The sequence below is a fragment of the Monodon monoceros genome, unplaced genomic scaffold, assembly GCF_005190385.1.
Source record: "Monodon monoceros isolate NGI ecotype Baffin Bay Population unplaced genomic scaffold, NGI_Narwhal_1 Super_Scaffold_16, whole genome shotgun sequence".
Classification (NCBI taxonomy): domain Eukaryota; kingdom Metazoa; phylum Chordata; class Mammalia; order Artiodactyla; family Monodontidae; genus Monodon; species Monodon monoceros.
This window is the reverse complement of record NW_021703772.1, coordinates 2,842,885-2,867,619: the sequence shown is the minus strand read 5'-3', so window position 1 is coordinate 2,867,619 and position 24,735 is coordinate 2,842,885. Positions and strand designations below refer to the sequence as shown.

At 58.1% G+C, this 24,735-nt stretch overlaps 2 protein-coding genes across 8 annotated transcripts in view; both read right to left on the bottom strand.

The window, feature by feature from the left end:
- Window positions 1-227: 227 nt before the first annotated feature.
- Window positions 228-1,363, bottom strand: HES6 (hes family bHLH transcription factor 6). Of its 2 annotated transcripts, none has more exons than XM_029225799.1 (4): window positions 1,212-1,363; window positions 1,052-1,138; window positions 861-942; window positions 228-652 (listed from the first exon to the last, which is right to left on the bottom strand). In XM_029225799.1, the coding sequence occupies exons 1-4, from the start codon at window positions 1,290-1,292 to the stop codon at window positions 228-230; spliced, it is 675 nt and encodes a 224-aa protein (XP_029081632.1). In that variant the 5' UTR covers window positions 1,293-1,363. The 2 variants fall into 2 exon arrangements, with proteins under 2 accessions (XP_029081632.1, XP_029081633.1); XM_029225800.1 differs by having other exon boundaries at window positions 861-936.
- Window positions 1,364-5,869: 4,506 nt separating this feature from the next.
- The window catches only part of PER2 (period circadian regulator 2), a 40,508-nt gene continuing 21,642 nt past the window's right edge, over window positions 5,870-24,735 (bottom strand). For 5 of the 6 annotated variants that reach the window (XM_029225343.1, XM_029225340.1, XM_029225342.1 and 2 more), the window contains exons 10-24: window positions 22,618-22,724; window positions 21,873-22,026; window positions 21,554-21,662; window positions 20,721-20,846; window positions 20,171-20,255; window positions 19,571-19,733; window positions 19,360-19,484; window positions 18,372-18,536; window positions 17,129-17,383; window positions 14,265-15,085; window positions 12,964-13,150; window positions 12,154-12,204; window positions 11,851-12,040; window positions 10,732-10,882; window positions 5,870-8,077 (exon numbers count right to left, since the gene is read on the bottom strand). In XM_029225343.1, coding sequence (XP_029081176.1) covers window positions 7,928-8,077; window positions 10,732-10,882; window positions 11,851-12,040; window positions 12,154-12,204; window positions 12,964-13,150; window positions 14,265-15,085; window positions 17,129-17,383; window positions 18,372-18,536; window positions 19,360-19,484; window positions 19,571-19,733; window positions 20,171-20,255; window positions 20,721-20,846; window positions 21,554-21,662; window positions 21,873-22,026; window positions 22,618-22,724 — 2,839 coding nt within the window. In that variant the 3' untranslated portion in view covers window positions 5,870-7,927. Of the gene's footprint in view, window positions 8,078-10,731; window positions 10,883-11,850; window positions 12,041-12,153; window positions 12,363-12,963; window positions 13,151-14,264; window positions 15,086-17,128; window positions 17,384-18,371; window positions 18,537-19,359; window positions 19,485-19,570; window positions 19,734-20,170; window positions 20,256-20,720; window positions 20,847-21,553; window positions 21,663-21,872; window positions 22,027-22,617; window positions 22,725-24,735 lie in introns of those variants that run through there. The other variant, XR_003793951.1, reaches the window with a different exon arrangement.

The window sequence follows — 24,735 nt, the reverse complement described above, 5'->3', positions numbered from 1 at the left end:
GGGCAGGGGGCGGGGGTGGGGATGGTCCATAAACGTTACTCCCTTAAGAAACAGGGGCCTGGCTGGCCTGGTTATCGGGGACTGCCCTGCAAGCATCCACTGGAGGAGGACAGCAAAACTGGGAGATATCCAGGGCCCTGCCCCTGTCCAGATACCTGGACCCCAGGGAGGAGGGACTAGAGCATGGGCAGGCAGGGCCCACCCCTTAGGCCCCAGGCTGCCGTTGGTCACCAAGGTCTCCAGACACTCTGGGCTATGCGGGCGGCGGTCAGGCTGCCCAGGGCTGCGGGCACCAAGTCCGGCCCCTCGGCAGGCGCCCGGCTCAGTTCAGCCTCGGGGACCTCCTCCAGGTCGGAGGACTGGTCGTCCCCGGAGCCCCGGGGGCTGGGCAGTGGGGACCCCAGGGCGCCTCCTACTGGCCAGTTGCTCCGCCCATGGGCTCCCGGTGGCCCGGACAGGGCGTCTCCCAGCAGATCCCGGAAGCTGCTGCCCTCGCGCAGCGGCATGGACTCTAGCAGGTGGTTCAGGAGCTCGGCGGCGACGGTGGCGTCGATTGCCTGGCACGTCGACACGAACGTGTGCACCTCGTGCATGCACTGGATGTAGCCGGCGGCGAAGCGCTCGCTTGCTTCCGCCTGCAGCTGCTCGCGTTCTGTGTTCAGGGGTGGGAGGCGAGAGGGCCGCGCCCGGTTCGGTGAGCAGCAACTGACTGCTGTGGCCCGGCCCGCCCGGCCCCCGGGGACAAGGCTCACCCAGGAGACGCGGGGGGCGCGCCCTGCTCCAGGAGGGGAAGTCCTCGGTCCCGGGCAGGGGCAGGCCAGGCGAACGCGCCCCCGCCCGCGCGCCCCGCCGCCACTCACCGCGCGCCCGGCCCCGCAGCGCGCCCTGCACGCGCCGCACCGTGAGCTCCAGCACCTCGGCGTTCTCCAGCTTGGCCTGCACCTGCGCCGGCGGGAGCGCCCGGTGGGGAGGGTCGGTGAGGCGAGGCCGGACGGCGACCCCCGCCCGCCCGCTCGCCCGCAGCCCCTGGGCGCCCGCCCGCCGGCCTCACCTCGGCGCCCGCCAGCAGCAGCCGCAGCTCCTGCAAGCTCTCGTTGATCCGCGCGCGCCTCTTCTTCTCCACGAGGGGTTTCCGGGCCTGCGGGAAGCGAGCAACTGAGCCCCGGCGCTGCGCGGCCCCCCGCCCGCCCATCCACGGCCACAGCCAGCACCTTGCGGTCCCCCCGCGCCTCGCAGCCGTCCTCATCCTCCCGGGCCGCACGGTCCCGGCCGGGCGCCAAGAGCGGAGCCATGACCCCCACCTCCCGGAGCGCAGCGCGCCCGCGCCCCTGGCAGCGCAGCGGCCCGCAGCCGCCGCCGCCCTCGCCCCCTGGCGTCTTACGCCGCGTCCTCACGCCTGCAGCGGCGACCGCCCCTTTTATAGCGCCTTATTTGCATCTCAAGGCGCCGATTGCTCGTGAGAGCCAATGGCAGAGGCGTGCTTTGTCTGGCCCCGCCGCCGGGGTCGGCCGGCAGCTGGCGGGGCGTGGCCTGCGGCCGGGGACTGGGGGGTCCAGCCGGGCCCTCCGCGCCACTCCGGCATTGTGGGGCACCGGAGGGGGCGATGACCCGGAGAGCTGTGGCCCTGGGTGCGCTTGTTTCCCTTCCTACCCCGAGCAAGGCGCCCAGGTCTGCGGTGCGTGCTAGCAGGGGCGCATCCATCTGCCCATTCATTCATTCACGCTTGACTTTGTTCACCCAAGGTGCAACAGGAGAGGAACGCTCCTGCCCAAGTGCCGGGGTCCTGGCGGCCAGAGCCACAGCAAAAGCCGCGGTCTCCGGGCCTGGAGGGAGCTACAGGTCCGGGCTGGGGTGGCTGCAGAGCCCCAGGGAGGTGAGGGCCCCTAGGGCAGCGGGGGTGGGAGCGGGCCCTTGGCCCCAGTGCGTTTCTTGCGGACCTGTGGGTCCTGACATCCGAACGTCGACACCGCCTTCAGCCCGCTCAGGGATCCTAGTGGGGCGGGGTCCCCAGGCCCGCCCGCACCGCTCCATCTCTAGGCTCTCCTTCTCGGGTCATCCTCTGTCCCCACAGGCCGTCTGTTCTCTCCTGGTCATCATCGCCCTCACCACCGGAGTTCCCCTCATCTCCTTCTAGTCCCCTTTGCTCCCCGACCCCTCTTTCACTTCCCTTTCCCCCCTCAGCACCCACCGCCGCCCTCCCCTGCCCGCCCGCCCCCGAACCCACGTTCTCTGATTCCCAACCCGAGCTCGCCCTTCCCTGGTCCCCGCCCTCCCTGCCCAACCACCCTTCCCCGCACCCTTGTTTGTTCGCCCCGGTCCCCCTCCCCGCCTCCTGTCCCCCTCGGCTCCCTTTCCCCCCCAGCCCTCCCCCGCTCCCCGCCCGGCTGGTGGAGGCCGCCGTCTGGTCCCCGTAACTTGATGCCCGTGACAGTTGGCAGCTGCAGCCGCTTCGGGCGGAGAAAAGCGGCAGCCTAGCCAAGAGCGACAGGTGTTGGCCGCGCCTTTGTCTTTGCCGCTTTGTCACTCGGGCGGGAGCGGGCGGTGGGTGCGCCTGTGTCCGCCAGACGACCGCCACCCCCACGGCTGGCCGCCCATCTGTTGGCCCAGCCTCCGTGAGGGTGGGGTGCGTGGGCGGTGGGGCAGCTCCCTGGGGACCCCAGCCTGGCCACAGCCCCAACGGCCTAGGTCCACGGCGTCTCCTGGCACAGCCAGAGTACCAATTTGTCTTCAGACCGTGAAGCCTTTGCACACACACAGCCTTACACCTGGAACACGCTGGGATCTCCCTTCAATGGCTGTTTCCTCACTGTTCAGGTCTCAGCTTCCCTTTACCCAATCCTCTGCTTCCCTCCCGGGACTGGGATTGTCAGGGCCTGGTCTGTGCCCCTCCAGGTTACAAGCATCCCTGGGGGTACAGTCTGACCTAGGACCCCTTATCTACCCCCAGCACAGAGCCTGGCCTAGCAGAAGCACTGGGTAGGTAGGGAAATTGAGAGAGTGTCCCAAGCCTAGCTGGAAGGCAGCAGGGGAAAGAAAAATCCAGGGACTGCAGTGCGGTGGGGTGGTAGGACTAGGCCCCAGACACCCACCTGTGCCCCCAGCCACCTGAAGATGGATCTGGCAGCCCTTCAGGTGACTGTTTCACTTCAGCTCCCCGCCGAGGGACCTCCGTAGGTAGGACAAGTTTGGTGAGTGGCTTGATGGTTCCCAAAGTCACCTCACTGACCTCTGTAAGTACCTGGGAACCCCTTCTGCTGATTCTCACCTGGCCGTCTCTTTGCTTTTCTGTGAGCAGGGCCCGGGGACTTCCCCAGCCCTGCGCTGTTCACCCAGGTATGAACCCACTCCTTTCCTTCAATCACCCTGTGTCGTCCTCAGTCTCCCCCACAAGCCAGAAAGCTTAGTTCTCTTCCTCCCATCCTCCCCTGCCTGGTCAGAGACCTGACTACCCTTCCCCCTCTACTCCTAGTGGAGGGACTGACAGAGTGGGGGAGGGGCTTGAGTAGTGAACCCCAAGAGAGCCGATAGCTGGCCTGTAACTTTACTTTTCTTCACCATTTAGACATCACCCCAGGGAAGGAAATCCCACCCCCACCCCAAGAAACTACAATTAAGCTTCTACTACTCTGAGGAGCTCAGATATGGAAAAATAAACTCAGTGATATTTCTTGTACTCTGATTCATACCCCTCCCGTTATTGATTACATTGTTTGAATAAGCTCTCCCTGAAAGGCAGTTTGTATTGGAACAGGATGATCAGGGCTCTGGGGAAGGCCTCTGGGAGAAGACTAGTAATCTTTTCCTGATTGGATGGGGAACTGAATGTGGGAGGTGGAGGAAGAATGATAAAGGCAAATGGTGCAAGCAAAAAATGAAAGGCAACTAGGAACTCCAGGAAAAACAAAAAGCTGCTGAAGAAGAGAAGTGTAATCTTAGCGCTTACTTGGCCCAGTAGCCAGTTCTTTCACAGTCAGAACGATGTAACACTGTTCATAGGGTTTCAACATTTTAGAGTCAATCTATAGAAAAGGCAAGGAAGGCTTAATTATGGTTACAGGATATAAAATTGCTTTGTAAAAACAAAAGGACAGATGACAGTTGTCAGGAGAAGGGAGGAGGCTGAAGCATGGGCTAGGGACCTCATAACCCTTGTCTTACATGGGGTGGGGGGATTGAGGAACGCTGTCTAGAGTTAAGGAAGGAGAAATTAAGTACTGGGATATGCCTCAGTCTGACCAAGTACCCTTGGGGAAGAAAGTATAGGGATAGAGCAGGGAGTGTGAGGCAGCAAAATCCTTCTTGGTTAGACTGGAAGTTGCCCAAGGCCTCATCTTCGAAGTCAGCCTCTATTTCCTTTAGTGCGCCCATTGGCTGGCTGGCTTGGCCTTTTCCTCCCAGAAGCCTGGCTACTCCGTCTCAGGACCACCACACCCTTTCTTTCTCCTTTGCATGGCCTCGTCTAGCAGGCACGCTTCCTGCCATTTGTCCCTTGGACTGATCCCCCTTTCAAAGGTTGCCTGAGCACAGACTTCCTGAGCATTTGGGCTCTTTGATCCCCTCATATCCAAAAACAGAGGCCAACAGAGGCTGTGCAGGGCTGCAGTGGCCACAGGGGGACCAGTTAGCAGCAGGGGTGGCAAGCCATAAATCCCCAGGGAACAAAGACAGTGGCCAGCCTACGGATGTCCAGGCCCCTTGTGGGCAATCAGCCCAGAGGCTTGGAGAAGCTCCTTTTGGTTTAGAAATAAGGGGAGCACATGCCCTTGGGGATATATGGTAGATAAAAATGCAGTTAAGAGCCCCCAAAGGCACTCAGACGTTCAGTGAAACAGCCATATCTGGCCACTTAGCGGGTTTGCAGAGGCCTCCATGCTCACTGGGAGGACTTTGCCTCCCCAGCCCCCAAGCACCACTTGGATTTAGGCAGCCAGGACAGGAAGCGGCGTCGAGCCCTCCCTCCTGCTCAGGGAGCTTCTGGAAGGCTGGGCACCAGGGCCGGATCCATTCATCTCCCTGCTCCGACACCACAATACGGTCCTGGTGTGAAAAGTGGGGTGGGGGGGGAGCAGGCCTCCACTGTTTGACCAGGCCCTGCACGACTTCATCGCTGTGGAAGGAAGGACTGGGGGGTGGGGTGGGAGGAGGCTGCCACGCTGCCTGTATCACCTCTGATGGAGACGCGAGGTCCTTTAGACCACTCTGCTTTCAGCCCCATGGCCAGCACACAGGCAGCCAGCCCAGGTGAGACAGACTATCCTGGAGGGGGCAGGAAGAGAATGGAGCAGGTGCCTGGGGTCACCGCAGAGTGGACAGGGGCACCAGGGGCTGAGCTGAGTGGCTTACTCCCCATCTGTGAGTGAAAAACCATGGGGGAACGGGACTCCAGGATTAGATCTAAATCGTTGGGAGTTCACTGGGGTGGGGCTGCATGTCAGAGAGACACACAGAGACAGGAAGGGACCAGCGAGAGGCACCCTGTGCAGGGGAAGAGGTGAGGGGGGCCTTTGTGACAGAAGAGTTCCTAATCCAGAATTTCTAGGGTTCTTTTTTTTTTTTTTTTTTTTTTTGCGATACGCGGGCCTCTCACTGTTGTGGCCTCTCCCGTTGCGGAGCACAGGCTCCGGACGTGCAGGCTCAGCGGCCATGGCTCACGGGCCCAGCCGCTCCGCGGCATGTGGGATCTTCCCGGGCTGGGGCACGAACCCGTGTCCCCTGCATCGGCAGGCGGACTCTCAACCACCACGCCACCAGGGAAGCCCGGGTTCTTTTTTTTAAAAAAAGATTTTGATAATCTTTGATCTCTATTCAGGTTCCTGTTCCTCTGTGCTACATTAAAAATATACACAAATAAAAATAAAAATATACTTGCTTTATTTACCAATTTTCTAAAAGGCAAAAAATCATAAAAAGACACAAGCAGTCCAACAAACATATTGCACTGGGTGAAGAAAGTCTGGTTTGCACATAAACCAACCACTTGTCCGGCAAGGTTTAACACGTCGTTACACAGACTCTGAGAGCTTATTTACGTATCTTTTTAGGAATATATTAAAAAGAAGGCTCAGTTTAAAATCGAGAAGAAGTTTTTTATAACACCCGTGTAAGCACACATACTAACGAAAATGTAAGACCCGAAGCGTGGCACCGTGTAAACAATTTCACAAAATGCTCCTGCTGTCAACTTCTCAGCACACGTCGAAGCTCCGCAGCAGTTAACAATCAATGAACAGACATAAACGCTAAGATAATGCTGCCGGTAAACAGTGCTAACAGGAGGGAACGTGTTGGCAGTCTTGTGTTTAGGGAAAGTCAATGCAACTTTGGCTCCCATCTAATCCCTTAATGATCTGACTTTAGTGGCAGGAAGCAGTTTGTAGCATCTAGTCTCCACACAAATGCATAGACTACACCTTGTCTTGGGTATCTGCAGGTGATGTTGCTTTGTAAATTAAAAAAAAATAAAAAGTTAAACTTTCTGTGTTCGAGTTTATGAAAAATAGGATTGATATTCAGGCATAAAGTGGTTTGACTGTGAAAACCAACTGGATTACAAGGAGACGTCACCTGTTCTAGTAGCTGCTTCTCCAGCAAAGAACAGGGGAAGCTGCCCCCTTTTAACTTTCTACAGACGCGATGCAATTGTAAGTCAGTTGTTTCATCACTGGCAGCTTCTCATTCACCCTAGGGACCAATGTAACATTTTTGCAGACAATCTTTGGGATAGACGATGCAATACGAGGTTTTGCAAAAAGTTGGGCCGTCTGGTCTCACTTTTCCCCAAGTGTCCCATTCACCTGAAAGTGCCAGTGGACATCACCACAGAGACTGGAAATCGCACCAATGAGGTCAGGTTCATGAAAAGAATTAGGGGTCCGTGTCCCAGCCCAGGTGTGGTGAGAGCGGTTAGATCACGGCACCCTGGAAAACACAGATGCAGCCCCCAGCTAAGTCAGGAGAAAGCACTGGCTCAGCTGGGCCAGAGCTGATGTCTCGGAAGTGCCAATCAAAGAATAAATACGGGCGGGTCCCAAGTGTGGCGATCAAAGCCTGGTTTGCAGAGGGAAGTCACAATAAGGGGATGACCGACAATGTGTTTTTATCTACATATTGGCTATCCCGGTCTGAAAAGGATACGAGAATGATGTCAAAATATACACAAGGGTCTGTGTATTTCTGAGGATGTATATTTCTATGATGGAGTTGGTCACACAAACCACTAGGCATCTTTAGTCCAGAGCGAGCATTTCAACTTCGTTCACCCCAAACTTAAGCTACATCAGGTGAAATGTTTGCTGCTACCACACTTGAAGCTGAAGCTGCTGGTCTGCCAAACTACGCTTCACGCCATTTAATGCAAAACATTTTGAAAGAAAATTAGCAGAGGCTGTGATCTCCACTTGGTATGTTTTAAAAACATCTAATCTGACTAAATAATTTAGATAAAAAGCAGCCCCCCAGAGAGGACATATTTTGATCTGATCCAAACACACCCTGGGGAAGCTCTGAAAGGCCGGCCCCTCAGCGCGGAGTCACCTGTGGCATCCTAGCTGTTGGTCACAGCCCGGTGCGATGCCTCGGGACCGCCCACGGGGAGCCAGCAGACACTGGTGCTCTGGCTGAGGACACTCAGCCGCTTCCCCGACACACGGAGGGAAGCAGTCCTTCTCAAGTTAAACAATGATGAAAATCTCCTCCCCTGTCCCCAAAAACTCCATATTTATATTTTAAATACAAAAAGCTATTTCTTCCCAAACTTCTCCTACCCGCCACGGTTTTAAATCACCCCTTCAGAAAACGATGGGTTTTTTCTAGAACAAAAAAAGCCATGTAAGTATATCCGTCCATTTCATTAGAAACACAGGTGAAGACCCTCCCTCTCCTCAGATCACCATCTAATGTACGCCACTGGCTGTCCCGCTGTGGGGGGTTACGTCTGCCCTTCGTTTCTGTGACTCAGGGAGGGTCCGTTTTCCTCTTCTGTGGTGTTGGTTGTTCCGCTGAGTCCCAGAGTAGGGGTAGCTTCCTCATACCACATGCAAACGTTGTCTTTTCCCTTGTTTTCACAGCAAACACATTCCTTAAAAGAAAAAATGTAAATCAGTAAAAAAATGAGATCTTTGGTACGAAAAAGTAGTTCAAGCTGAGAGAGGTGCAGGTGATCAGGAGTCAGCCGTGAGGCTGCTGGAGGGTGAGCAGGTGCCACTGGGCATGGGACCCCTGCCTGCTCTCCAAGGAGCCAGAGCTCTTCCCAAGAGGTCCCTGCTCCCAGCTCCCCAGGCCCCTCCCTTGTCTGCGAGGTGGCTGTGCATAGCGAGGGGACAGCATCAACCAGAGGCTCTAGTGCCAGCTCCTCCTCTTTCTGCCTGTGGGACCTGGAGTTGCTACCGACCTTCTCTAACCTCAGTTTTCTAATCTGTAGAAAGGGATAGCAACAACGTACTGTCTCATTTGTTCATTTCCCATCTGTTAAGCACCTGTCGTGTTCCAGGCACGTTCTAAGCACTGGGAGTCAGCAGTGAACAAAGAGGAAAATCTGTGTCCCAGTGGAGGTGATCTCCTAGTAGCCGAATGAGAAATGCTCCACAGTGTATTAAAAGATGGGAAATGCGGGGCTGACGTGGAATAAGGCATGTGAGGACGTCTGTAATTTTACTGATGTTCCACTGAGAGAGTGACTGTAGTGGTTTTAAAATACGCCCACAAATTCTTTGACACCCCTTCCTCAGAAGGTGGAGGCCTGGACTTGGTGACCTGCCACTAACAAAGAGGAGGTGATGCAGGTGACATGTGGGTTGTAACAGGCACTGCAGCCCCTCGGTTCTCTCTGGGGAGGCCGGGATCATGTCATGAGGACACACAAGCAGCCCGATGCACAGATCCACACAGCAAGGAACTGAGGCCTCCTGCCAACAGCCAGCACCAATGTGCAGGGACGCGAGGGAGCCTCCTTGGAAGGGGATCTTCCAGCCACCATCCTGTCTTCAGATGGCATGAGCCCCGGCCAATATCTCACCTTCGCCCTCAGGAGAGACCCTGAGCCAGAACCACCCAGCTAAGTTGCTCTTAAATTCCCAACCCAAAGAAACAGTGGGAGATGATAAATGATTATTATTTTAAGCTCCTAAGCTTTGGGGTTATTTGCTAGGTAGTATTAGATAAATAACACAGCAGCATGTGAAAAAAAGACTTGAAGGAAGCTGGAGTGAGCCATGTGTCTGTCTGAGGAAAGAGGAGTCCAAGCAGAGGGAAGGGCAGGTGCAAAGGCCCTGAGGCAGAAGCCTGCTCCACGAGTTCAGGGAACTGGAGAGGAGGGAGTGAGGGGAGATGGGAGCTGTGGGGAGCGGGTGTCATATTTTAACAGCTTCGCAGCAATTTATTCTGATTGAGAAGCGGCACCGCTGGAAGGGCTCGGAGCTGAGGGGTGACGTGATCTCACTGTAGGGGACAAGGGGGAACAGAGTGCAGCGGGGGGGATACTGTGACAATCAGGTGAAGCAGCACTGTGGCGTGGACCAGGGTGGTGATGCTGGAAGTGATGGGAAGGGGCTGGTTTCCAGCCACCTTGAAGGTCAAGCCAGTAGGACCTGCTAGTGGACTGGATGGGGCACGACAGAAAGAGAGTCCAGAGGGCTGTGGACCGAGCAAGAGGGGTGATGGAGTCACCCTTGAGTGGGTGGGAAGACAGTGGGTGGGCTGGCTCTCTCTGAGCATAACCAGGACAGCAGATGAAGTTCGACAGAGGTGGACGCTAGGGAGTCTCGGCACGAAGACACTACTTTCGGTCAGGAGGAGAGAGCTGACAGCGCCAGAGGGAGTGTAGAGAGAAGAGGAAGGTGCAAACGCTGAGCCTGGGCGCATCCACACTGATGGGTACAAGAGCGAGGGGCCAAGGGCCCGGGGCCAAGGGAGGGGTGCTCTCAGAGGAGGGGCCGGCCGTCGCTGAATGCCGCGAGTGGGTCGGTTAGGGTGAGGACGGAGACGTCAGTGGATTCAGCTGCTGGATCTGGAGGCCTTGACGAGAGCAGCCTCCCGGGCAGTGCTGGTATGGGGGTGCTCTGAGGGGAGCGGGGAAGAGGAGCTGGGGTACAGAGACACCTCTGGGACCCTCGGGAAGGAACAGAGACAGGAGGGGCAGCCTGGCGAGAGTGGGAGGGAGGGTGGGGACCTGCTGTCTCCCTGTTACTTAATGCTCTACGTGGATGTTGAGGGTTTATGACAGAGGAAGTGTGTGTGTGGGTGTTTTCACTGGAAACAGAATTGAAAGAAAAAAAATTCAGATTTCAGCATGTGATTGAGACTAGATATTTACGAGACCTTTTTGGAAACAGTGTTGAAAAGCCATTGGAAGAAAGTTCTTTGAAGGAAACCTAACAGTGTGGTGGTATTTTTTTTTTTAATGAACTTTTTTTTTTTTTTTTTTCCGGCACACGGGCCTCTCACCGCTGTGGCCTCTCCCGTTGCGGAGCACAGGCTCCGGACGCGCAGGCTCAGCGGCCGTGGATCACAGGCCCAGCCGCTCCGCGGCACGTGGGATCTTCCCGGACCGGGGCACGAACCCGCGTCCCCTGCATCGGCAGGCGGACTCTCAACCACCGGGCCACCAGGGAAGCCCTTTAATGAACCTTTAATCTTAGAAGTTTTAAATGTACAGAACAGTTGCAAAGACAGCACAGAGCATTCTCATCACAGTGCCTTTTAACGCAAAGTCAGAAAACCCGCTCCAGAGCTCACCGCCACGTCGAAGGCCGCGGGCAGGCCGCCCGATCGCATCCACGGGTGGACGTCCTGCAGCTCCTGCCTCTGCCTGTCTGAGAACCTGGGCTGGAGCCTCTGCAGCACCTTCAGCTTCTCCCTGTCCTCCTGCAGGACCGTTTCTAAATTTCTTCATGAAATATTTAGAAATAGGGAAGCTTTAGAACGTCTCAAGGGCTTTGTTTTTTAAAGAATATACTCGCTTTCTACCAACACTTCCAGTGTTAATCATGTAATTTTAGATGATTTTGTTTAAATTTCCTTTCCATTTAAAATAAATTACCCTACTTAAGGTAATGTCATCTCCCTAGTAGATAGTCTGTAGTTTTTCTATGAAGATGATACACCGAGTTCTAATTTTCATTTCACTTTAGCGCAGCCATGGGAGCCGGGTATCTGCAGACACTTGGTTCTGTGCCCGGGAGGTTCTCACCAGCGAGGTGGTAGGTAGACAAGCCCTCCCCTGCCACCTGCCGACACTGGCCTGCCCCGCAGCAGTCCTGGAGACAGAGCCCTGGGCTCCCCTGGCCCAGAGGCCTGGCTGTTCTGAGCCTCAGGGTTAATCTGTCCTTCCTCCCCCCCATGTCCCTCCACCGAGGGGGCACTGCACAGGGGCATGGACCCTGATAGGTTCCAGGTTCCTTGGAGTGGTCAGAGCTGAGGCACAGACCCAGGTCCCTACAGAGCAGCCAGCAGCCTTGGGCTGGTCACCCACCTTGACTCTTGGTTTTTGCATCTCTAAGACACACACACACACACACACACACACACACACACACACACACAAACACACACACACACATCACTGACCACATAGGGTTGCTGGCAACAGAGCAAAAGAGACGACATTGGCACGAATGCTTTGTAAACGTCTTGTGACACCGTGGCGGGTCCCCAGAGCCCGTCATCCTGGAGGCCTGTAGCAGGTCACTCTGCGGGCTCTGTGTGGTCAGCGGCACCATCTAGAGGAGCCCTGCTTCCACCTGTGCACTCAGCTCAATCTGAGATAAGGCTCCCGAGGGAAGGCCTCTGGCCTTGGGGTTCTGGGGAAACCTGAACCCAGCCCTTCACCGTCCCGAGCCGGCGGTGAACGGTTACCGCGAAGGCATCTGGTATGCCATCATGACGCTGTCGTCCGTGTGGGCCCCGAGCAGCCAGACAGGGTCCTGGAGGACGTCCTTGAGGCGCTCACGCTCCGCCATGTCCACCTTCACTTTTGCTCTGTGGTTATTCTCCGGGGAGTCGACGCTTCCAAAACACTTGCTGGTGTGACTTGTGTTGCTGCTGCCTTTAAAAACACAAAGCATGGCAGGTCAAAACCTTGACTACTGCGCTGACCTTGCACGCTGTGCTCGTGTAAAGAACGGCAGCATTACAGAGCTGAAGGGTTTTGTTTGGTACCTGGTGCCTGGGTTGGTGGACCTTCCCTTCTCTTTCCAATTCTCGAGTTGTCTGGGTAATTTAAAAACAGGATATCAGCTGGTACCATGGAGGTGATTCTCTCCTGGGGAGGCCCCGAGGAATCCAGGTGGGGCTATATCTTAGAAGCCGTGCTCTTCTCTCCCAGGCTCACTGCCTCCGGACTAAGCCAGGCCACAGAGAAGCCGCCCCTGTGAGCGGCAGGCGGCTGTCGCGGAGTGCCTCCTGGCAGGCCTCCCGCAGGGAGAGGGGCCCGCTCACTTCAGGGAAGCGGGGGTCTTACAGTCTGGGGAGAGTGTGTGCTCTTCCCGTGGGGCGGTTCCAGATCACACCTGAACGATCCCGGTCGGCCCACACGCTAGCTTCTCACCAGGGGATCTAACTCAGGAAGGCGAGCCCCTGCCAGCCCTCCCGGCACACCCGGGGAGCCCCAGGGACAGTCCAAGCAGGGCCAGCTGGGGTGAGGGGCCTGCAGTGCCGCTGAGGTCAAGAGCGACGGGCAACAGAGGGAAGTGGGGCGGGCCAGGGCTGCCATCTGCACGGGTGGAGCGGGGTAGGAGGAACCCAGCTGCCTGTCTGAACGGCCGAGGGCCCCAAGGAGCTGCTCGGGGTGCAGCTGGATGCCTGCATGTAGGGGCCCTGCCCAAGTCAGCCTGCGGCTTTGGGGTGACTGGCTCCCTGGGGGCCGGAGAGTCAAGGACACCCAGGTGTATCACGTGAGAATCTTCCAAACACACCTGCCACCTCCCACCCCGCCCCGACTCCCAGGCGCTCCCAGCACCACCTACATACCGGCCCCACTTGCAGATGCATCGCAGCCCAGCGAGCCGGAGCCCAGGGAGCAGGAGGTGGCGGAGGCCCCGCTCCCGGACGGGGCTGAGCCCATGGCCGAGCGGAGGTCCTCACGCAGCAGGAGGTGCAGCAGGCCGCTGGGCGTGCACAGGGCGTCGCTGCTCTGGGCATCCTTGGGCTGGTCGCACTTTGGGAACAGGGAGGAGACACCAAGTCAGGTGTCTGGTCTGCACCAGACTCTCAGGGACACAGCAGGTGCACCCTCCTTGGACCGCTGGCCCTTCCTCCACGTGCCACATGCGCAGACCCCATGGTTACTGGGACCACAGCGGGACTCTCAGTAGTGGGATGGATGCCATCTAATTAAATTTAGTTTGGGGAGAGTCCCACTAAAGACGGCAGCTCTTGGATCCCTGCGGGGGAAGCCTCAGGCTTGTTCCTCCGCCAAGGCGGGCAAGTGTCTCCTGCAGCACCCCAAAGCTGCTCCTCGCAGAGGCAGGGCTCTGGCTTCCCGGCTCCCGCACCTCCAGAGTGGGGACAGGCTTGGACATGAGGGGGGCTTGGCCTGGGAGCGCCCCCACCCTCCAATCCTTGGAACCCAGACTGTAGGCCCGGGAGTCAGGAGGGCAGCAGCCGTGCTGGGACAGCCACCCTGTTCCCACTTGCTCTCCCAGGAGCACGGGCAGGGGAGCCCCGCGCAGCTCCTTCCTTGGAGGGCCCACGGATCACACTGCCTCAGCGGATGCGACCACACACCGAAGCTCTCAGGACACAGAAGCATTAACTGGAAATCAAACTACAATTTCATTAACCGAGCACGAGTACACGCCAACGTCCCTCAAGACGTGGGAGGATACACACCCATGGCACTGGCTTCCAGCTCCCTCCTGGCCCTGCTCCTTCACCGTGAGCCCCTCTGCTGCCAGCTGCCCTCCAAGGCGCCTCCGTTCTGACCTTTCACCTGACTGTGCTCTATCCTCAAAGCATTCACTGAAAACCTGGAGGCCCATGACGATGAGTCACGAAATCACCTGTGGCTATTTGGAGCCTGCATCCGCCATCAGACAACCAAACTCCCTTTTCCCCTTCAGATCCCAAGACAATAAAAACTGGTCTACTCTGATAGGGTCTTTTACCCGGAAAATGTTATTTCCTAGCACACGTGTTTATGTCGGAATTGAAATGGTCTGGTAGTAACCTCAGTGCGGGGACCACCTGAGGTCAGGATGTTCGTGACCCGCCCAAGGCGGCTGCGTTTGCCACCTGCCTTCGTTAGACAAAGGGCATCAGGAGATCCTTACGGTTGGCGGTGCCTCGGGCCGCCGGTCCCAGGATGAGCCAAGCTGGCAGTCGGGCCCCGCTCGCACGGTCTCTGTGGGCCCCGTGGGCCCTGCGGCCGCAGAGCCGCCCTCGGGGGCCTCCTCCAGCTGCAACAGGCTGAGCTGCAGGGGCGAGCTCCCGCGGGACTGGAAGAGCGGCGGTGAGGTCCTGCCTGCGGACCCCGCGGCTGAGGGCAGGGCGGCCTGGGCGGCCACGCGCGACACGGGCAGCCCGCGCTCTGCCAGGGCACACGTGTGCGGGTGTTTGGGGGATGAGGTCCGACCAGGGAACTCGGGCTGCGAGGCAGGAATCACCTCGGACGGCAAGTTCGGCTGGCCAGGGAAGAAAGCTGGGGGCAGGCTTGGGGTCACCGGAGAGAAGGGGCAGCTGGGTAAGACCAAGGCCACGACCGGGGGCAAGGGGCCGGCAGACGGTGGGGGCTGGACCGCGAACTCGCGCTGGGTGTCCACGGGCAGCGCGAGGCCGGCGTGGGGAGTTCCGGGTGCCGCTGCCACGGTCCCTGGAGCTGGCACTATCCCTGGGGCTGGAAACATGGGCAGGGAGTAAGCGGGCACCAGAGTGGGGAAGGGCATCGCGGGGCAGCTGGACTGGGATGTGTCCGACGGTGACCAGGCGGTGGCATTCAGGCCCACCAGTGGCAGCCGCTGGGGTGGGGGCCCCCCGGACCCAGGGCTCCCCAAGGAGTCTCGAGGCTTGACCCGTTTGGACTTAAGTTTTCTGTTCTTCCCCGTTTTTTTCCAAGATGAATCTATTCCAGAGGTATTTCTTAGTCCGGGAGCAGCTAAAATAATGGGAAAACAAGAGTTAAAATGTAAAAATTATGTTATGTTTCCTGTTACATCAATTTTCAGAGATTTGTAGGACCTCAGAAACCTGAAGGCACCTCCCAGTTCAACAGTCAGTCCCACCCTCCCCATCGCCAGCCTGGGGATCACGGGGCCACCACCCGGTCTTCCCGGATCCTCAGGAAAGTGAGAAAAATCAGGGCAAAACGTTAGGTTTTCATAAAACTAGATTCAATCCATTTAAAGGACCACCCTTTGTTGCGAGATCACATTCCTTGCTTTCTTCTCATATTAAAATGCCGTTTCTTTCATGAAGTAATAGTGATAAGTGGCATCAAGAAGGTTTTATTTGTCCAGAACAGTAAGAAAGCTGGAAGTCGACGCTATTCCCCAAGGGCGGTTTGTGACACCTTAGAGGCAGAACCGCTGGTCTCATCTAACCTTATCTGTCAGTGTTACGAGCTTCATCGCTGCTGTTCCTAAAAAGAGATGTTTCCTGCTTAGAAAGCTTGTGATTCCAGCCCAGTGAAGGCAAAGGGCCGAAGGAACACTCGCCCTTGGAACCAAGGTCTTCCTCTCTGACGATGAGTGCCGCTGAGAGGGCCTTTCTCAGGAGGCTGGAGGGGCTCCACCCAGTGACATAAGGGACCCTGGGCATGTCCCCCCCCACCTCCCCTGGGCACCGGCCGGCGCTGGGAGTACTATGGGCTTGGGGGTCATGCCGAGCCGGGGGTGGGGTGGGGAGGGTGGGGTGTGCAATGGAACGGGTCCCAGGAACCTCAGCTTCTCCTCTCCTGTCACAGAGGGTAACTCCGGGCTCCTGCAGCAGGTGTGCGAGGACATCCCCTGCCGGCTGTGCCACACGCTAAAGGCAAATGGGCCAGCCCAAAGCAGACTGCTAAGCGGGTGGAGGTTTTGCCATTCAGCCTATCTGCCTGGTATTCTTCCCAGGAAATCTGCCCCCTACTGGGACCCGGAGCTACAGCACTGGGCTCCTGGGATGCCACACCAGGGTCTGGGCGGGGCTGCTGTGGACAGCTGTGCAGTCTGTGCACTGCACAAAATGCGTGGCCAAGGGGGCAAGAGGGGGCTGGAATTCTACGGTGGTGTGGGCACCGTTTCCTGATTTCCACAGAGGTTCCCGATGTGCTGGCAGTAACCCTGGGTCTGGGGATAAACTCCTTAAGGAGTGTGTCAGCCTCTCACTTCTGGGACATCTGTTTTGGTGTGTCTGCCCAGAGACCAGGGGGAGTTGGGTCCTCATGGTGTGTGTACCCTGGGCTCACTAGCTCTCAGCTCTGATCTCTGTGTCATGGCCTGGGAGCCCAGGGAAGAGGCGGCATCTCTGATCAGCTTGGCCTTGTCAGTGGGGCCTGGGAAGGTGGCTGGGGGTTGGGAGCCAGGCTCCTGGACCAGAAAAGGGGCAGGGAAGCTTGTCTGTTCCACTTCATCCCTTGCCCGTTGACCACCTGATGGCTCTCAGCCTAAAGGGCAGCTTCACGCACCCCTGGGCTCTGTCGGGCTTGGAGTCAGCAGCCTGGCCCTGAGGCCAATCCGCCAGGAGCGTACGTGCTCTGGGGAGAAGGGTGCCATTCCCTCCTACGGTGTCGTCTGGGGCTAACCTCCTCCCTCAGGGGCTTGACACCAAACGCCCCGTCAGTGCCATGCTCCTTCTCTGGGCGGTGCCTTAGCCCAGCTGGTCCTCTGAGGGTCCTGTCTGGGTGGGAAGGTGGGGTAGGGTCTCTTGCCCCTCAAAGTCACCCAGGCAAGAAATGTCTGGCATGGCAGCACTGCAGCTGTCCGCCCTGCATTCCACAGGGGGCTGGGCTGGGACTGTCACCACTATTTACAGCACTGCTCCCTTGGGAACACAAAGTGACATCCTTGAGAACATCACTGGTCAAGTTCCAACAGCTTCTTACAAACCCATGTGTCCCAAACTGGGGACGTTTCGCCTTCTGAAAGCAGCGCTAGACTCAGTAGCATTAAGAATAAAGTTAAAAAATAAATCCACTTTTAGCTCAGGCATTACCACTTACCTCTTTCACTCGACTGCCCCTTGCGTCTGTCTTGTGAGTAGTAATGGCAGTGAGACTGGAAGACACTGAGCTTTCTTATTTCTCTGAACTTTAGCAGGAAACTCTGCTCCTCCCTCTGGGTGTGGGCGGCCAGCACTTCCTTGGTGAGGCCCAGCTTCCGGAAGGGCCCCTGCTCCTGACCGAGGCCGCAGGGCAGCACGGAGCCCGCCAGGCAATCCAGAGACTCGGGCCCACTGGCAGCATCTCCCACCGTCTCTGTAACAGAAGACGCACAGCTCTCATCTGCAAGGGCCCTTCTATTTTAAAACGGCTGAAAAAACGCATACTGCACCTACGAAGAATAGAAATCATTCGCACGGAAGATTCCTTCACGATGCCCACAGCATGGGGATAAGATTCCTTCACGACGCCCACAGCATGCCCACAACATGATGTATTTGTTTAGCTTTCTGAGAAAGTTAATGACGAAAGGGGTAGGAAGCCCCATTACCCAGGGGCTCCGGGATCAGTCCTCTAAATTGGGGCACCTCGGGGGGTTTTCAGCCTCTGACGCTGAAGACACTCCAGGCTGTCTTGTGCTTTCAGAGCAAGAGGCTAAGGCTGGCGCACGGCCTCATCCTGGCTCAGGATCACGGGCTTGACAGTGTGGCCAGTGGAACTGCGGGTGCAGACAGGATGGGGCGGGTGGGACCACAGACCGTCCTGGAAGGGGTTGGACATTGACTCTCTGATGTGTACTTCTGCCCTCATCACGCCCCCCTTCCAAGCAAAGAATGAATTCAGGATTCGTTTTACTCGTGGTATCTGAAGAACAGCTCAGCGTGACGCCCTTGGTTGTCCTGCTATTACGACCCGCACTGGCTCCTGTCCTCACGTGGGGAGGGCAAGGCTTGTAATCCCATCCAAGGAAGCAGGATGCTGGGCGGGGGCTCGTCCCCAGGCTTCTCTCGGCACCAACGAAAGGGGAGTCCTGGGACCCCTGCTCGGTCCTGGGAGGCCCCTCCGTATCGACACCTGAGCAGACACCTGTCACAGGTGGAACCAGAGCGCAGCGGGGGCAGGACAGGTGTGGCCGCCCCCGCCGGGCACTGCACGGATTTCCTGCACCCCTGTTACTGGGCTGTGTAGCTACCTCCACACTTGGATAAACTTAAAGAGAATCTGAGGACGGCAGTCAAAACTTCTCATCTCTATCGTTCAAGTCCGATTTCTCCTGACATCACCCAAGGAGCAGCAAGCGTACCGAGCTCAGGCTGTGGCTTCTTGTCGCCCACGTGAACGATGGTGCTGCTGTAGCTGCACTGGCTGGTGAGGGACACCACGCTCTGTGCCTTGCTGGGCAGCGTCAGCGAGGTCAAGTGCGTGCTGACGTCCGTGTGGCTGTTCACCTTGAAGGGTGATGCGGTCTCTTTATAAGGGAAAATGGAAGCAAGACACAAAAATGCGATAAAAATGAACTGTCGGGATAAGCTGCGTGGAGGCCTAGGTGGTGCCCCAGTACTGGGGGCAGGGGCGGGGGGCAGCTGCAAGTCTGCACACGTCCTGGCAGGTGACACTGTGTCCTCAGGTGTTTATTCACGAGGGATGGCGGAGAGGATGAGATTCTGAAATGGGAATGCCGCCGCCCTGACCTCCTGAGTCCTTTGGGAGGAGGGAGGCGGCAGGCAGCAGGTGACCATGGAGCCCTGGGTCAGGGCCTCTGCCGTGGGCCTGCGGGGAGGGCCGCCCAGCAGTCAGGAACCCGTCTGCTGAGTGCAGGCAGGCAGGTGGCGCTCCCGCCCTGCGGGCTGGGCCAGACTCCACCAGGGCACGGCTGTCCGGTCGCCTGGGCCTCCGTCTACAGTGGAAGACCCTACTTCTGATCCTGGTGGCGGCCGCCAGCAACGCCCTCATGTTTGAAGGGCCTGAGGTCTCATCTGACTCGTGGGGTCACTGACCCTCAGAGGCCAGGCCTCCTCTGAGATGCCCAAGAATGACAGCCCGAGAGGCCCCGGCCTCCAGGAGCCCCGCAGGATCCTGCCCTCAAAGTCCAGGACCACCTTTATCTCCAGCTCATAAGAAGTTCTGAGCTACTCTTGTCATGTAAAAAATAGCCTATACCCTAATACCGTGTCCCTGAAGCCGCTCAGAATCCACCTGGAAAAAGGGGCTCCAGAACCTCAAATGACGCCTGATCCCACCAGAGAGGGTCTAAGTTATCCCTCAGTTAACAGCTTAAACGAACCAGGTACCTGCGGCATGTGGCCCGGGGCCGGCGGTGGCCTTGCGCTTGTCGCTGGCCTTCGGCGTGGGGAGGTGTGCCGGGAACTCACACTTCCTCTTCAGGGTGGTGGCCTGGCTGCAGCTCTCCAGGTACCTGTGGGCGGGTGATAAAGGGCTTCACGTAACAGAGAACCCCACAGCATGAGCAGCTGGGTGGGGAGGGAGGCCAGAGGGCCACACCTGATGACACTGTCCAGGCAGCTGATCTGCTGGTAGGAGCCCGCGAGCGGGCTCTTGAAGGCCGGCTCCTCAGGAAGGCCAGCCTCGGGCAGGCTGGCCCTGGAGCGGTCCTTTTCCGGGGCTGCAACAGCTTTCATCTGAGCCGGGGAACTGCTCTGCATTTCTGGAGGAACGACAACATTGTTTTTTCAGTTAATCCTTGTTTTCCCCGGAGTACACTCTATACTGACAAAGCACTTTAATTCTACCTAAAGATAAGGCTGGGGCCTCAGAATACGCTTCACGGACACAGAGACCCGCTATTCATGCAGCACTGCTAAGCCATCCGCAGGGGGCCTGGGGGGCGCTCTCTCTGCGGCACTCGGTCCGGCCTGTCCCCAGGGTCAGGGACTCAGCAGTGGGAAAGGTCAGTTCTTCACTTGAGCTCCTGAAACTTTCAGGGCCAATAAGATCACAGGCGCCTTATGGTCAGTCGACGCTCCCTGCCTTGGGGAGGGTCGGTCTTTTCAAACATGACTTGGTGGGAATAACAGTTTTAACCATAATTGCCGGCAGTACAGCTTTTCCGTCTCACTAAGGAAATGCTGGATCATTTGTTACCTGCAGCAGACTCGTTCTTTTGTTCTCCAGATTCATCCGGACAAGGGCTTTTGCTTTTGACCTTCTTACCATTTTTACAAATCTCCTGGAAGAAAAACACATCATTCACCCTGGGAGCCCCCCCCCCCCCGCAGCCTTTGCCCCACCCTGGAAAGAGAAAAGCAGGATTAATCCCAGCAACAGCAGCAAGTTCTGAATGAGACCTGAGAGGCAGAACTAGATACAGCAGATTTTACGATTCGGAAGAATAAGAAGTAAAGGGAACGGCAGGTTACACTTTCTTCTTTCTAACCCTAACCCTACAGTTAACTCCTCACTTTTGCTTGATTGGCCTGTTAAATAATTTTCACCTGAACCTCTAGCCAGTCTGTGGCTGCCTCCACCCTTTCGAGGTTACACAACAAGTCCCAGGTGAGCCAAGTTCAGAGCAGCCAGGAGCAGGTGAGGTCGGAAAGGCTCGGCCCCGGCGAGGGCTGTTTCTAAAGTGCTCAGACATTTGAGTCACAGATGGCAGACAGAGAGGGACAGGGGGGGACAGAGGGGCACGTACGGCTCTCCTCCGGCAGGGGTCCTCCTGGCCGGTGCATTCGCTGGAGGAGGTCTGGCTCAGGAGGTGTTCGTGGGACCCGCTGCTGCCCAGGCTCCCGTAGCCGCTGGAGCTGCTGTGTGGGACAGGCTGGGGAGACAGCAACAGAAGGACTCTGGACGGGCCGGGGCGCGCCCGCCTTCTCTCAGAGGCGCCGCGACCTGCCCGGGGGCCCTCGGCGGGGACCAGGTGGGGCCGGGCTTGGACCCAGGGTCAGGCTGCAGTGGGCTCCCAGGCTCCACCCGCGGGGCTGGTCCTGGATCCCAGTCCCCAGGAGACTCCACCAACAGGGAGTCCATGGCCACGGGGCTTGGAAACAAAACAAGGTGCCTGACGGTTCCCACAGCCCCCGGAACCGAGAGGCAAGAGGCCACTCCTCGTGGGGCCAACGTGCTTGCAGGAATCTGTCTTGAGTGCTGTGTCCCCAGGGACAGGGAGGGGCGTCCTCAGTTCCCCCTGGGGACAGCGCGACGTCCCGTGTTGCAGGGATGCCCCCGCCCCCTTCCACCCACGGGGGTCAAGTGTGGGCTGGCGCCTGGGACGTGGGGACTGGGCTGGGGTGCGCCCTTCAGCCACTTGCCCAGAGCTGTGGTTCAGACACAGATGCCCTGAATGTGCGAGGCGGGGGCAGCCCCATGCGGGCGGGACAGAAACCACCACCATGCGCAGCAGGGCGCAGGGCAGAGCTGGAAGGAGGAGAAGGGCCTGAGAACGGGGGGTGGGGGGCCCCCAGGCCGCAGGGCAGCTCTGGGCTGCCTGCGGGGGCAGGAGGGAGGGCGTGCAGGCAGCCCACCCACCTGTAGCAGCAGCCGGTGGATCTGCTCCGTGAGCTCCTGGGCGCCGGGCTGCAGGGCCTTCTCCTCCGCGTGCGGCTGAGCCGAGAACACGTCCTCATTCAAAGGCCCCCTGCGTGGTTTTCGTTTGTCTCTGTGAGTCGGGGCCCCGCCCTCCTCTCTGCAGACCCCCGACCTGCCACCTGCCTCCCCCCCCCCTCACTGCTCTGCCTGAACGAGGCTGGGGCCCCCCAGGGGTCAGGGGGCAGGTCAGCACAAGCACGTGGTGGGAGGTGACCGGGGTCCTGGTCTCCAGCCCCCCCGGGGCACTGGGGACACTCACACCCTGACTCTGTGTCTCCCGATGACGAAGGAGATCTGCCTGCTCCACGGGTTGATGAAGCTGGACCAGCTGGTGTCCAGCGTGACGTACTCCCCGTTCCGGGCACGGAACCGGATGGGGGAATAGTCGAAAGGCTGCCCGCCGGACTGCACGACTAGGAGAGCGAAAACAGAGTTCAGGGAGCGAAGAGATTCAACCGGTGTTCGCGGTACAAGAAAAGACACGTGGAGATGCACCTGATTCTGGAATCATCTGAAAACTTAGGAGGTGCCAATACCTCTTCAAAGCCACCACTTTCAATCCCCCGTCTTGCTTTAAATTGCGACCGGGGACTGTTTGCAGCAGTGTCCTTACACGTTTTAGGACACACTTCCCCGCGAGCCTCACAGGTCTGCTGCCAGCGGGACGCTCAGTGTCACCTGTGTCGGTGAGGCCTGGGCTTGCTGGGGACATGTGTCGTCCAGCCCCTGGCCTGGGCAGACCACCCCCCAACCCCCCACCGCAGCTGACCCTGTCTCTCCTCCCGCCTGCTGGCGAAGCCAATGGTAAAAGATGAGAGGCCGAGGACTCGGGCCGAGGGCGACTCTCAACCAACCGACAGCGCCAGGACTCAGGCAGGGGGCGGGGCACCCCTTGCCCGCAGCCCACTGGACCCCTCCCGGTGGGTGCTGACCTCGGGTAGACACTCCCAGAGTGCGCTAGCTTTGTCCATGCCCCCGGGAAGGACCGTGAGAAGGGGACCTACTCTTTTTGTGGATGGCAAGCATCAGGGGCCTGTCGCTGGGGTGCAGCTGCACGAGCACAGGGGTCTCGATCAGGTCCTGGGGCAGGTGGCCCAGGAGGGGGACCGCCCTGCAAAGCAAGCGCACACAGGGTCATGGCTGCGCTTCAGGACACGAGCCAGAACACAGCCTCCAAACGGGGCAGCCGACCATCTCCAGGAACGAGTCCGACTCCAAATTCCCCAAAGACCAAAATGTGGGTCTCATGCTAACAAAGAAACAGTCAGTCTTCTAGCTAAGTAGCAAACAGACAACGGCAGCATCGCCGAGGGTCTGCGATAGGAAATAAGGCCCCACAAGTCCCTGCCCGTTACAGGCTCAGTGCTCTAGCTCTGCGTCTATTTCCTGAATCAATCATGACAACGTTGTTTTCTTCTCTTAAGACCTTTCTCTTGTTTTGTGTCGTTCGTGAGTTTGGCTAGATGTGGCCTGACATGGACTTTTTTTTTTTAACAGGTTTGCCGGGACCAGGAAAACCCCGCCCGTGTGCGTCTTTTCCAGCTCAAGGTGTTCTGCTCCAGCTCTAAGTGTGGTCGCTGTGTCCGGTCCAATTGACCGCGGCTCCCCAGGAGTGGCCACCACTGGCTGGGGACCTTCGCTCTGTGCCCGTCAGGTCTTCCCTGGGAGCTGTTTTGCTTTCTGGGCAACGTCTTGCACTGAACTTCTGTAGTCCCCCTTCCCTCTGTTGTGTCCCGTCCCCTCTGTGTGTCCAGCACCCTCTGCTATCCCCGCTCAGTTGCCGTCCCCGCTTCTGAGCTGCAGCTCGGCCTTCCCCTTCTCAGACCCGTCTTCTTTCATCCCAACAGCTGTTTTCCCAAACCCTTCTGTTCTGGTGGAGGATGTCCTCCTGCATCGTTAAGAGTGAAGGCTGCCTGTTCTGTGTGGGGTGGAACTTCCTCACGGGCCCGGCGCCATTCTTGGATTCCCTTCTCGTCTGAGGCATGCTCTCTGGGCCTCGTGTCTTCCCTTGCACAGGATGTACAGAATGTCCCTGGCCAAGGCCTGGTTGGAGGAGAGGGGGGAGCCCTGGCCAGCCTGGGCTCATGGGCTGGGCTGCCCACTGGGCTTTGCTGAGGAAGGCTCTGCAGCCTGCTGGCCTGTAACGACCTGCTCACCAGTCCTCCTGCACACAAATGAGTGGGCACCTGGGGCAGCTGCAGACAGGAGTTCTTAGTCTTTTGGAGGAATAAAAATTATCCTGGGATTGCTACACAAATGCAGCTCCCACTCCCCCACCTCCAAGATCTTGTTGGGCAGGGCTGGGCGGGGCCTGGGAACCTGCACCTGACGCTGTCCCTCTGGAGATTCTGCCGCAGGTGGCCGGCAGGGCACACCTGAGCAGTCAGGGGCTGGTGGAGGCTGATGGGCCCTGGCTGCCCAAGAGCAGAACTTGTCCAGCAGGCCCCGGGGCCTGCATCCGAGGGGGCACCTCGTGTCCCAGACCAGGTGCAGGCTGCGAGGAGGTCCCGACCCTCCACGGATGCCACTGCATGAAGCCCAGCGTGTTTCCCGTGTGTCTTCCCAGGAGACTTCTCCCTGATCACTGCCGGCAGCCGTGGCATTCTCTGCGTCTTCGTGCGTCTGCCCAGGAGCCAGGGGAGTCACACACAGCCCCTGACCCGATGCCAGAGAACCCAGAGCCCTCTCAGAATGGTCAGTGCTCCCGACTCCAGCGGGGCCATGGGCACCAGCTACAGCACCCTGGGTGGGAGACGCAGGAGGGGAGTCTGACTGGGCTCTGGGCAGAGGTACGAGGTGGCCCCCTCCCTGTAGCAGCCTGTGGCACGCAGGCTGGAAGATGCACTTGTGCTGGGATCCTGCCAAGGGTGTCCTAACACTGCCCCAGGCACACGGTCCCTGGTTGTACCAGCCTTTATTCATGTGCCCAATTTTTGAAATGGGTTTATTAAACAAGGTAATAAAGACAGGCTCAGTTAGAAGGATGACCAGCTCCCTAGAGTGCCCCACCTACACAGCGTCCACATCTTAGGAGGTTTGCAGTGTAATTCCATGATTGTCTCATTGTCTATGTATAATTAGAGGTCTGCAGTGTAATTCCATGACTGTCTCATCGTCTATGT

What these genes read in the sequence shown, in the direction of transcription:
- HES6 (XM_029225799.1), bottom strand. Translation starts at nt 1,292, where the DNA reads ATGGCTCCGCTCTTGGCGCCCGGCCGGGACCGTGCGGCCCGGGAGGAT. An exon ending in AGGCGCGGGGGGACCGCAAG is followed by an intron (nt 1,139 to 1,211) that starts GTGCTGGCTGTG and finishes CGCTTCCCGCAG; the next exon opens with GCCCGGAAACCCCTCGTGGA. An exon ending in TGCTGCTGGCGGGCGCCGAG is followed by an intron (nt 943 to 1,051) that starts GTGAGGCCGGCG and finishes CCGCCGGCGCAG; the next exon opens with GTGCAGGCCAAGCTGGAGAA.